This window comes from Pan paniscus, chromosome 16 (assembly GCF_029289425.2).
Source record: "Pan paniscus chromosome 16, NHGRI_mPanPan1-v2.0_pri, whole genome shotgun sequence".
Taxonomy (NCBI): Eukaryota; Metazoa; Chordata; class Mammalia; order Primates; family Hominidae; genus Pan; species Pan paniscus.
Genome location: NC_073265.2, coordinates 54,490,281 through 54,502,356, shown reverse-complemented (window position 1 = coordinate 54,502,356; position 12,076 = coordinate 54,490,281). Strand labels below are relative to the sequence as shown.

The following is a 12,076-nucleotide window of genomic DNA, read 5'->3' as shown; positions in this document are numbered from 1 at the left end:
TGTGCATATTAAAAGAATTATCTCATTTAATCTTCACAGTATCCCTGCAAGGCAGATACTATTCTGTTTATTTTACAGAAGAAACAGGTTTGGAGGTGACTTGTGCAAGGTTAAAAGGCCAGAAAGAGGCAGAACCAGGGCTGACTCTAAAGGAATAAGAAAGGCAGGCATGGCCAGACGCAGTGGGTCATGCCTGTAATCCCAGCACTTTGGGAGGCTGAGGTGGGCAGATCACTAGAGGTCAGGAGTTCGAGACCAGCCTGGCCAACATGGTGAAACCCCGTCTGTACTAAAAACACAAAAATCAGCTGGGCATGGTGGCGCGTGCCTGTAATCCCAGCTACTGGGCAGGCTGAGACAGGAGAATCGCTAGAACCTGGGAGGCGGGGGTTGCAGTGAGCTGAGGTCGCACATTGCACTCCAGCCTGGGTAACAGAGAGAGACTCTGTCTCAAAAAAAAAAAAAAAAAAAAAGGGCAAGCAGGTGCAAGGCTGCAGCTAGAGGGGCTGTCTGAGCAAAGAAGACCTAGGCTGGTGGCATAGGAAGACAAGAGTGCCGACACCAGGCCCAGTGGATAGAAAACGAGTTCCCTTTCCAGGCTGGGGTTGTGAGCTCTGCTCTGTTTTATGAACAGAAGGCACCTGCAATGTCAGAAGTGGAAACCATGGGAAGTCCCCCAACACCCACTCAATCAGAGCTCTGAGCTCATCTCCTGTAACCTTCCCAGCCCCATCATTGCAGACCCAGGAGGTGAGCCCAGAGGCACACATGGCACTGAATGTGGGGCAGGAAGGGGATGGCCCCTCCCTTCCACCCCCACTGCCTGCTCAAGCCATCAGCCTGCTCTGATTAAGTTGAAATTTTTGAGACCTTGCATCCAGGGGCTGCTGGCAGCCAAATCCCCCTGATTGCCTGAGATGTTCCTCACATCAGAGAACAAACAGTCACCCCTGTCTGGCCAGCTGGGCTCAGCAGCATTCCTGTCTCCAGTCCTGCCTGGCTGGGTGGGGCTGCAGCCCTTCGTCCACCTCCAGCAGAGGTCTGGAGGATCTGGTGAGTGAGTACGAGGGAGAAGGAAGGTAGCTGTCTGTCTCCAGGTTGAACGGGACATTTCTCCTGAGTCCCCATTTTGCCCCAGCACTGGGCACCTCAGCCTCAAGCCACTCCAGGCACAAGTCCTGTGTTTGTAATATGACTGTCACTTAAGAGGAGGCCCCCACTGGGCCACTGTCCCTGGGGTGGGAGCCCCTTCACCCCCGCCCAGGGGCTGCCTGGGGAATTAGATTCCCACACCATTCCAGCTAGATCTAAAGTTGTCACACTCAAATGGCTCATTTTACAAAAGTGGACACAGTCCACAGAGTTGAGACAGAAGCAGGACTAGAACACTGGCCTTTAATTCCCACAGCCTTGAGATGCTGTGGTTTGGATGACGCTAGGGGCTCTGAGCAAGAGGAGCTGCCCATGTTTTTGCAGAGAAGCGGGAGTGTTTGCGTCCCCTAGGCCTGTTTTGAAGATCAGGCTGGTGGCTAAGCGGTTTCCTAAGGAAGCAAGGCTTCTGGAAAAGCGCTGTTCACTAGATGCTCCTAAATCATCTAGTCGGCAATAGAGCTGGGGCAGTGGAACCTGAGTGTGCTCTGCCACCGTCCAGAGTCCAGTGTCCAGCGTCCAGCCTGGCCTTAGTCAGGCTTTGGGAGGCAACTGGGGACCAAGGGCAGAGTCCTTGGGAAGGCATAGCTCCCCACAACGTATAACATCTGCTTCTCTAACCTAGGACTCTGGCCTGGGTCTGTGGGGGAGGAGGAAGAGCCGGCTTTTTCAGCCAGTCTGCAAAAGGAATTCTAGGAACCCCCTCTGGCTGCAGACAGGAGGGGGAAGGAGGCAGACAGTGTGGGATCCAGGGGCAGTCCAGGAGTCTATGGACAAATGTCTCACTCCCAGTCTGTTTTGGGCCTGCAGCTTTGCCTTTGTCTAGCTGAGCAGATCAGGGTGGGTTTGTGTGACTTCTGGGTTTGTGTGTGTAGGCGGCTGCATTGCTGGTTGCAGCTGTTCCTCGGTAGAAAGTATGTACTTGTGTGTTTCCCTGTATGTAAGTATTCACATCTGTGTAAGCCCATGTATGTGAGTATCTTTGAGGGAAAGTGTGGGCCTCTACTGCTTGCATAGTTGAATTGGTCTACCACCTGCCTACGTGTGTTTATGGGGGTACTCGTGAGGTTATTTTGGTATAAATAATATGTCAGTGAGCCTCTGAAAGCACATATGCCTATTTGTGCAGAAGCATTCATTCACTCATTCTTGATTTATGATTTACTAATTTACTTAGACATTTTTAAAGTGCGTGTTCTATGATTGTCCCCACACTAGGCACTGGGAATCTGAAGAGGTGTCTGTGGCCAGAGTAAAGCCAGAGTGTGGCCATCTAAAGGGTGGGCCCAGGACAAGGGCCTCATGGAAAGGAACTGTGGAAAGTAGAGAGGTAAGAACAATCCGGCTGGGAGCGGTGGCTCACACCTGTAATCCCAGCACTTTGGGAGGCCGAGGCGGGCGGATCACAAGGTCAGGAGATCAAGACCATCCTGGCTAACACGGTGAAACCCCATCTCTACTAAAAATACAAAAAATTAGCCGGGCATCGTGGCGGACGCCTGTAGTCCCAGCTACTCAGGAGGCTGAGACAGGAGAATGGCATGAACCCGGGAGGCGGAGGTTGCGGTGAGCCGAGATTGCGCCACTGCACTCCAGCCTAGGCAACAAAGCAAGACTCCATCTCAAAAAAAAAAAAAGAACAATCCATTGGTCTAAGTGCCTGTGTGTGTTATCGCCTGTGTATACATGTCTCTGTGTGTCTGTCTGTGTGAATGTTCATATGTGTTTTTCCTAGAGGGTAGAACTCACAGCTCTCCAGCCATCCATTCCCTTGCCTGGGTAGACAGGCTGGGGTGGTGAGAGGGCAGTGACCTAAGAGTCCAAGATACTAGTCCTGTGCTCAGCTTAGACTCACTGTGATCTGGCCTCTCGTCTGTAGAATGAAAGGGTTAGATTACCTCATCATTAACTGTATAGGTCTTGTGTGGTTTACAGAAGGAGGGTGATTGATTCCTGGGTTAATTAATTATTTTTTAGAGGTCAAATTGGAAGATGCCTAATTTTAAAAGCTCTGGGTTCAGACAGAACTCAGTTTGAATCCCAGCTCTGCCATATGGATTTTGTGTCCTTTGGAGTTATTTAACCTCATCAGGATTGTTGTGAGGATTAAATAAAATAATGTGTGTAAAGTGTTGAGCATGGGCCAGGTGTGGTGGTTCATGCCCGTAATCCCAGCATTTCGGGAGGCCAAGTCAGGAGCATCACTTGAGGTCAGGAGTTCGAGACCAGCCTGGGCAACATAGCCAGACCCCTGTCTCTACAACAGATTTTTAAAAAATTAGCCCAGCTTGATGGCCTGTGCCGATAGTCCTGGCTACTCAGGAGGCTAAGGCTGGAAGACTGCTTGAGCCCAGGAGGTCGAGGCTGCAGTGAGCTATGATCACACCACTGCACTCCAGCCTGGGCAACAGAGCGAGACCCTGTCTTGGGAAAAAAAAATTGTTGAGCATGATGCCAGGCACATAGTAGATGTTCAATAAATATTAGCTTCTGTTCTTATCTACAGACTTTCCAGCTTTCATATCTTACAAATGTTGGGTTCAGTAGACACGTTGACAAATTGAATTCATGTAAACCACATGTTTAGGGAATTCTGGCCCTATGGTGGTTGGGGGTGGGGACAGTGGGGGAGAAAATCTGGCCCTTTCTTAGGTACCTTCTAAGAAGTTGCCAACTGAGATCTGTGTGAGCCACTCCCTTCACCCCATTCTCTGATGTGGATCCTTGACATCTTCTCAGTCTTGGGTACAGATAAGTACTATGAAACACAGGTTCAACACCCTCTTCTGACCTGATTCTGCCCCTGAGCCCCTACCCAGTGGGGCAGGATGTTGAGCTAAATAGGATCAGGCCACAGGGCAGAGCTGGGTCAGGTAAGTCTTCAAGCTCCCTGACATGTCTGTGCCTGCCTGACCAGCCCCAGTATGGGCACATCCAGACAGGCGGAGGGTGTCTGCCTCCCATGATTGATATTGCTGGGAGCGCATCGCTCTGCTCCTGGCTCAGGTGGCTGAGAATCATAGAGCACCTGAGAGACCAAGGAGACCTCCATGACCCCTGTGCCCTCAAGGCCTCTGGAATGGCTGAGTTCCAGCAGGTACAAGGAGAATTGGGGGCGGTCCGGTCCGGAGATAGTGCCTCTCAGCCAGGGTTGCTGGGGGTGACTATCTCGGGAATCCCCTAGAGCCTGTTAAAGCTGGCAGCTCTTATGCTCTCCCAAAATATCCCTGACCTGGAGGGACTGAGGGAGGGGTTTAGGGTGCAGCCAGGGTTGCTGAGTTGGGAAATTCTCTGGAAGTGAGCTCAGGGTGGCCGAGGCCCTGAGAGAGGCAGGGAGAGGGTCTGCCTGGAGGTCATGCTGGCCACCCCAATGACCATCCCCAACATGGGTCACAGATAATTGGTTTGATGTTCTCTCAGCTCTAAGAATTACCCTGGAGATGGGAGTAACTTAAACTGCAAAAGGCCCTCTGGGAGTCATTGTGACGGCCCCTCACCATATCTGGCTGCTCTGCTTGGGGCCAGAACTAGGAATTTTCCTCTTGAAAAAAATTGAAAGCAAGAGAGCAGGCAATGGGTTGTGGCCAAAGTAATGTGTTTAAGGAAATTTCTGCTTCATGCTGGCCAGGACAGGGAATGTCTGGTCAAATAGCTGCTGACGGCCAGGGTCCCTGTAAGTAAACAGGCCGCCTCTGATGGCTGCCCTGAGCTCATTTCCCTCAGCAGCGTGCGAGGGGATGATGTCACCATGAGTGGGGCCTCCTGGTCATGGAGTTTGTCAGTGAGCAGGATGGAAGCTCGGTGATTGCTGGCGGCCTGGGTGCTGTGGCCTAGTTATTGCAAACAGCTGCTTCCATACAAGCAGCTCTGACACCCTCCTACACATACTCCATGGGACTCTGGCCACATCCATGACCCCACTGCAGCGGTGTTCCTGGCGAGATCTGGGATTAACTGTCCCATATCCAGCTTCTATCCAAAGCCTCTTCCCTCAGCCAGAGAGCTGGGCTTCCCCTGGTCTATGAAGGGCACAACTTCAGTTGTAAGGAGTGGCCCCTAGAGGTACAGGCTCATGTTCTGCCCCTGCAGAGAGCAGATAGTGGCAACGTGTCCTACCGCCTGTCTCCTGGGGCTAGGCAGCCAGGTCCAGAGGGGGACTTTCCATGAGCAGAGAGCCCAGGTCAGGGGAGGTTAGGAGGTGGGGTGGCGAGGAAGCCACAAAGCCCTCTCTGTGCCTCCCCCACAGGCTCTTCCTGAGCCTTGCAGCCACGAGGTGAGGTTCATGGGATTTGAAAGCCCTGCAGCAGAATTACTGAGGAGCAGCTGCCAGTTTGGGACAGGCTCTATAGCCTCCCCACTCCCCCAGGCCACCCCTGTGTCACCTCCTGGCCAGGGAATGGGGAGCAGTAAGACTCTAAATAGAGGTGGGCAAGAATCTTCTTAGGGGTAGACCTGGGCCTTTTCCTTCTTGTATCCCCCCAGCATCCTGGCCTGGCTTTGCAGTTGGCTTGTCAGTCATACAGACCAACCCCACAGAGTAAGTGGCCCACTCAACAGCTGCCTGACCTACTCCAGGCTGACCAAATCCTCAGACCAACCAACAGGCTCACAGGAGACTCACTACTTCTGTGATGTACAGCCTGATTAACCAATAGGCCATCCTGTTAGTCTACATATTCAACAAATAGTCATTGAACACTTAGTTTGTGCCAGATCTTGTGCTGGCTGCAGGGGATACAGCCATAAACAAGACAGACAAGATCCTTGCTCTTAAGGCACTGAAAGTAAGCCATATGGCTTGGCTGTGTCCCCACCTAAATCTCATCTTGAATTGTAATTCCCATAATTCCCATGTGTTGTGGGAGAGACCCGGTGGGAGATCATTGAGTCATGGGGGCGGGTCTTTCCCGTGCTGTTCTCATGACAGTGAATAAGTCTCACGAGATCTGATGGTTTTATAAAGGGGAGTTCTCTTGCACACACTCTCTTGCCTGCTGCCATGTAAGATGTGACTTTGCTCTTCCTTCATCTTCCGCCATGATTGTGAGGCCTCCAAGCCATGCGGAACTGTGAGTCCATTAAACCTCTTTCCTTTATAAATTACCCAGTCTTGGGTATGTCTTTATTAGCAGCATGAGAACAGACTAATATAGTAAGTAAACAATGATGGAGTGTGATCTGTATATTATATATTATATGAAGGAAGTAAATGAGATTATGTGGGAGATAGTATCCAGCAGGCCATCCCCTGGATATAACAAAAGTCAGGGAAGACCTTCCTGACACATTATCTGAGACCTGGGGATTGAGAATGAGAAACGACCATGCAAAGAGCCTGTGGAAGATCTTTCCAGATGGAGAAAGGCAATGCCAAGGGCTTGAGGTGGGGAAGAGCTTGGCATACTCTTGGGATAGCCAGAAGACCCATATTACTGGAACATGGTGAGGGGAAGGCAGTAAGACTCTTAAGTAGAGAGGTGGGCAAGAAGCTTCTTGGGGGTTCTTGCCTAAGGGGAAGGCAGCATGTGGAAGGGCTGCAGAGGAGGGCAGGAGCCTACCAGACAGGAGACAGGGCCTTGGGAGTCACAATAAGGACTTAGGGAGGAGTGAGGGGAAGGCCCTGAGGGTTTACACAAAAGTGTGACACATATTCAAGAATAAATATGTAATGGAATTTATATAATAGTTAAAAACCTTCCCACAAAAAAAATAAAATGAAACCCTCCAGGCCCAGATGCCTTCACTAGTGAACTCTACTAAACATTTAAGGAAGAAATAATACCAACTTGATATAAAATCTTCCAGAATATTGAAAAGGAGGGAATACTTCCCAACTCATTCTATGAGGCCAGCCTTACCCTGATACCAAAACCAGACAGAGATATTCCAAGAAGGCATGGCCACTCACGCCTGTAATCCCAGCACTTTGGGAGGTCAAGGAGGGTGGATCACTTGAGCTCAGGATTTCAAGGCCAGCCTGGGCAACATGGTGAAACCTTGTCCCTACAAAAAAGACAAAAATTAGCCAGGTATGGTGGTGCATACCTGTAGTCCCAGCTACTTGGGAGGCTGAGGCAGGAGGACCACTTGAGCCTGGGGAGGCGGAGGTTGCAGAGCTGAGATTGCGCCACTGCACTCCAGCCTGGGCAACGGAGCCAGGCCTACTCTCTAAAAACAACAACAAAATCATACTTCATGGTTAAAGATTGAATGCTTTCACTCTAAGATTGAGAATGAGGCAAGAAATATCTGTTCTTACCACTTCTATTCAAGATTATACTGGGGGTCCTAGTCAATGCAATATAGGAAGAAAAATATAAACCATATAGTTTGGAAAGAAAAAAGTAAAACTGTCTTTATTTATAAATGACATATATATGGAAAATCTTAAGTAATCTAGGAAACCTAAAATGAGTAAATGAGGGACCAGGCGCAGTGGCTCATGCCTGTAATCCCAGCACTTTGGGAGGCTGAGGTGGGCGGATCACCTGAGGTCAGGAGTTCGAGACCAGCCTGGCCAACATGGTGAAACCCCGTCTCTACTAAAAATACAAAAATTAGCCAGGAGTGGTGGCAGGCACCTGTAATCCCAGCTACTCAGGAGGCTGAGCCAGGCGAATCGCTTGAACCTGGGAGGCAGAGGTTGCAGTGAGCCAAGATCATGCCACTGCACTCCAGCCTGGCCAGCCGAGCAGGACTCCATCTCAAAAAATAAATAAATAAATAAATAAAATGAATAACTGAGGTTAGCAAAGTTGCAGGATACAAGATTAATATATGAAAACTAATTGTGTTTCTCTATATAAGCAAAAAACACTTGGAAATTGACATTATAAAAACAATCTATAATACCATCAGAACTCCAAAACAGGGATAAATCTGACAAAAGATGTGCAAGCAATTAAAGAAGATCTAAATAAGTGGTGAGAGATACTGTGTTCATGGATCAGAAGACCTGATGTTTTCAAGATTACAATTTTCTGAAATTGGCATATAGATTCAAAATAATTCCTATCAAAATTGCAGCAATCTTTTTTTTTGTAGTAAACAAGCTGATTCTAAATGTATGTGGAAATGCAAAGGACCTTGAATAGCCATAACAATTTTTTAAAGTATTATGCAATTAGATTACTGGCCCTACCTGATTTCAAGACTACAGACAGAGCTACAATAATCAAGACAGTGTGGTATTGATGTAAAGATAAACATATAGATCACTGAAAAAGAAAAGGCCATCCAGAAATAGAGATATACACATATTATCAATTGATTTTTTATGAAGGTGATAAAGTACCTTTGGGGAAAAGATAGTATTTTCGACAAATGGTGCTAGAACAACTGGATATCTCATGGCAAACAAAATGAACCTCTATCCTTACTTCACACCATACACAAAAATTAATCCAAGTGGGCCACAAATCTAAATACAAGAGCAAAAACTATACAACTTCTAGAAGAAGACATAGGGGAAAATCTTTATAACCTTAGGTTGGGCAAAACAATAATAATCAGTGAAAAGGTTTATAAACTTCATTAAAATTTAAAACTTTTGCTCTCTAATGATACCACTAGAAAAACGAAAAGACAGCTGTCGGTGGGAGAAAATATTTGCAAAACATATATCCAACAAAGGACTTGTATCTAGAATATATTTTTTTAAAACTTCCTTATATACTTAGAATATATGAAGAATAAATGATTTGTATCTAGAATACATAAAAATATATACACTCAATATAAAAAACTAATGTAAAAAAATGAACAAAAATTTTCAACGGACACTTTGCTGAAGAAGATACACAAATTGCAAATAAGCACATGAAAGGATCCTCTTTGGTTATAAGAAATGTAAACTAAAACACAGTGAAATACCACTGCACACCCACTAAAAAAGTGAAAATTAAAAGACTGACCATATGAAGTGTTGGCAAGGATGTGAAACAACTATAACCAGTTCCACACTAGCGGTAGGAATGTATAAGCACTTTAGAAAACTGGCCGGGCATGGTGGTTCATGCTTGTAATCCCAGCACTTTGGGAGGCCAAGGTGGGCGGATCACCTGAGGTCAGGAGTTCGAGACCAGCCTGGCCAACATGGTGAAACCCCGTCTCTACTAAAAACACAAAAAATTAGCTGGGTGTGGTGGCACACGCCTGTAACCCCAGCTACTCGGGAGGCTGAGGCAGAAGAATCACTTGAACCTGGAAGGCAGAGGTTGCAGTGAGCTGAGATCGTGCCACCACTGCACTTCAGCCTAGGCAACAGAGTGAGACTCCATCTCAAAAAAAAAAAAGTTTGGACAGGCATGATGGCTCATGCCTGTAATCCCAATACTTTGGGAGGCTGAGGGGGGCAGATCACTTGAGGTCAGGAGTTCAAGACCAGCCTGGCCAACATGGCAAAACCCCACCTCTACTAAAAAAATACAAAAAATTATCCAGGTTTGGTGGTGTGCACCTGCAGTCCCAGCTACTTGGGAGGCTGAGGCAAGAGAATTGCTTGAACACAGGAGGCGGAAGTTGCAGTGAGCCGAGATTGCACCACTGCACTCCAGCCTAGGCAACAGAGTGAGACTCTGTCTCAAAACAATAAAAATAGAAACAGTTTTGCAATTTCTCAAAAAGTTAAACATACACCTACCACATGATCCAGTCACTTCTCTCCTAGGTATTTACCCAAGAAAAACGACAGCAGAAGCTCATACAAAGACCTATACATGAATGGTTACAGCAGCCTTGCATATAATAGCTAAAAACTGGACAGCCCAAATATTCATCATCAAGTGAATGGGTAAAAAATTGTGGTATATTCATACAATGGAATACTTATTACTCAGCAATAAAAAAAATACTGATACAATGAACATGGATGAATTTCAAAATTATTAAGCCATATAAAAAAGAGTATATAGGCCAGGCACAGCAGCTTGCGCCTGTACTTTCAGCACTTTCAGAGGCTGAGGTGGGCGATTGATTGAGTTCAGGAGTTTGAGACCAGCCTGGGCAACATGGTGAAACCCCATCCTACAAAAAAATTGGCCGGGCGCTGTGGCTCACGCCTGTAATCCCAGCAGTTTGGGAGGCGGAGGTGGGCGGATCATGAAGTCAGGAGTCATGGTGAAACCCCGTCTCTACTAAAAACACACACACACACACACACACACACACACACACACACACACACTCACTCACTCTAGCCAGGCGTGGTGGCGGGCGCCAAGCTACTTGAGAGGCTGAGGCAGCAGAATGGCGTGAACCCGGGAGGTGGAGCTTGCAGTGAGCCGAGATCGTGCCACTGCTCTCCAGCCCGGGCGACAGAGCGAGACTCTGTCTCAAAACAAAAAAAAGAAAAGAAAAGAAAAAAAACATTAGCCGAGCATGTCGTGGTGCGTGCCTGTAGTCCCAGCTACTTGGGAGGCAGATATGGGAGGATTGCTTGAGCCCAGGAGGTCAAGGCTGCAGTTGCAGTGAGCCGTGATTGCGCCATTGCACGCCAGCCTGGGAGACGGAGTGAGACCCTGTATTTAAAAAAAAAAAAAAAAAAAAAAAAAAAGGTCAGACGCGGTGGCTCACGCCTGTAATCCGAAAACTTTGGGAGGCCGAGGTGGGCGGATCATGAAGTCAGGAGATCGAGACCATCCTGGCTAACGCAGTGAAACCCTGTCTCTACTAAAAATACAAAAAATTAGCCGGGTGTGGTGGAAGGTGCCTGTAGTCCCAGCTACTCGGGAGGCTGAGGCAGGAGAATGGCGTGAACCTGGGAGGCGGAGCTTGCAGTGAGGGGAGATCGCGCCACTACACTCCAGCCTGGGCGACAGAGCAAGACTCTGCCTCAAAAAAAAGAAAAAAGAAAAAATTACATACTATTTTCTATCACATAAAATTCAGAAGATGTAAACTAGTTGGTAATGGCAGAAAGCATATCAGTCATTGCCTAGGAATGGGAGGTGGGGAAGGGAAGTTGGATTTCAAAGGAGCACGAGAAAACTTTTGGAGGTCATAGGTATAGTTCTTTTTCATTTTTTCTTTCTTTTCTTTCTTTTTTTTTTCTTTTCTCTCTTTTTTTTTTTTTTTTTTTTTTTTTTTTAGGCAAAGTCTTGCTTTGTTGCCAGGCTAGCGTGCAGTGGCGGGATCTCAGCTCACTGCAACTTCTGCCTCCCGGGTCCAAGTGAATCTCCTGCCTCAGCCTCCTGAGTAGCTGGGACTACAGGCGCACACCACCACACCCGGCTAATTTTTGTATTTTTAGTAGAGACCACGGTTTCACCATGTTGGCCAGGATGGTCTCGATCTCTTGACCTCGTGATCCGCCCACCTCAGCCTTCCAAAGTGCTAGGATTACAGGCATGAGCCACCGCACCCAGCCTTCCTTTTTTTCTTTGAGTCGGGATCTCACTCTGTCACCCAGGCTGCTGTGCAGTAGTGCAATCACAGTTCACTGCAGCCTCAAACTCCCAGGCTCAGAGAATCCTCCTGCCTCAGCCTCCCAAGTAGCTGGGACTACAGGCACATGCCATCACACCTGGCTAATTGGTTTTTATTTTTTGTAGAAATAGGGTCTCACTATGTTGCCTAGGCTGGTCTCAGACTCATGGCCTTAAGCAATGCTCCTGCCTCTGCCTCCTGAGTTGCTTGGATTACAGGTGTGAGCCACTGCACATAGATATGGTTGTTATCTTTATTATACTGATGCTTTCATGGGTATATGTCAAAACTTAGCAAATTGTACGCTTGAAGTGTGCAATTAATTGCATGTCAACTATACCTCAATAAAGGTATTCAAAAAACTGCAACCTGATCTAATTTGTTTCTTAAAAAATCACCCTGGCTGCTGTAAGAAGGGATGGAGGGGGATGAGAGTCGACATGGGAGTCATCAGGCAGCTGGCACAGTCACCTGAGTGAGAGATGCTGTGGCTGCAGTGATG

At 47.6% G+C, this 12,076-nt stretch overlaps 2 protein-coding genes across 4 annotated transcripts in view; both read left to right on the top strand.

The window, feature by feature from the left end:
- Positions 1-3,283, top strand: part of PARP16 (poly(ADP-ribose) polymerase family member 16) — a 40,125-nt gene extending 36,842 nt beyond the window's left edge. For all 3 annotated transcript variants that reach the window (XM_063596717.1, XM_034938950.3, XM_055099025.2), the window contains exon 7: positions 2,368-3,283. In XM_063596717.1, coding sequence (XP_063452787.1) covers positions 2,368-2,382 — 15 coding nt within the window. In that variant the 3' untranslated portion in view covers positions 2,383-3,283. The remainder of the gene's footprint in view (positions 1-2,367) is intronic.
- CILP (cartilage intermediate layer protein) overlaps positions 2,390-12,076 on the top strand; it is a 51,005-nt gene continuing 41,318 nt past the window's right edge. Inside the window, exon 1 of the mRNA XM_003827966.5 lies at positions 2,390-2,479. The gene's annotated coding sequence lies outside the window, so the exon portion shown is untranslated. The remainder of the gene's footprint in view (positions 2,480-12,076) is intronic.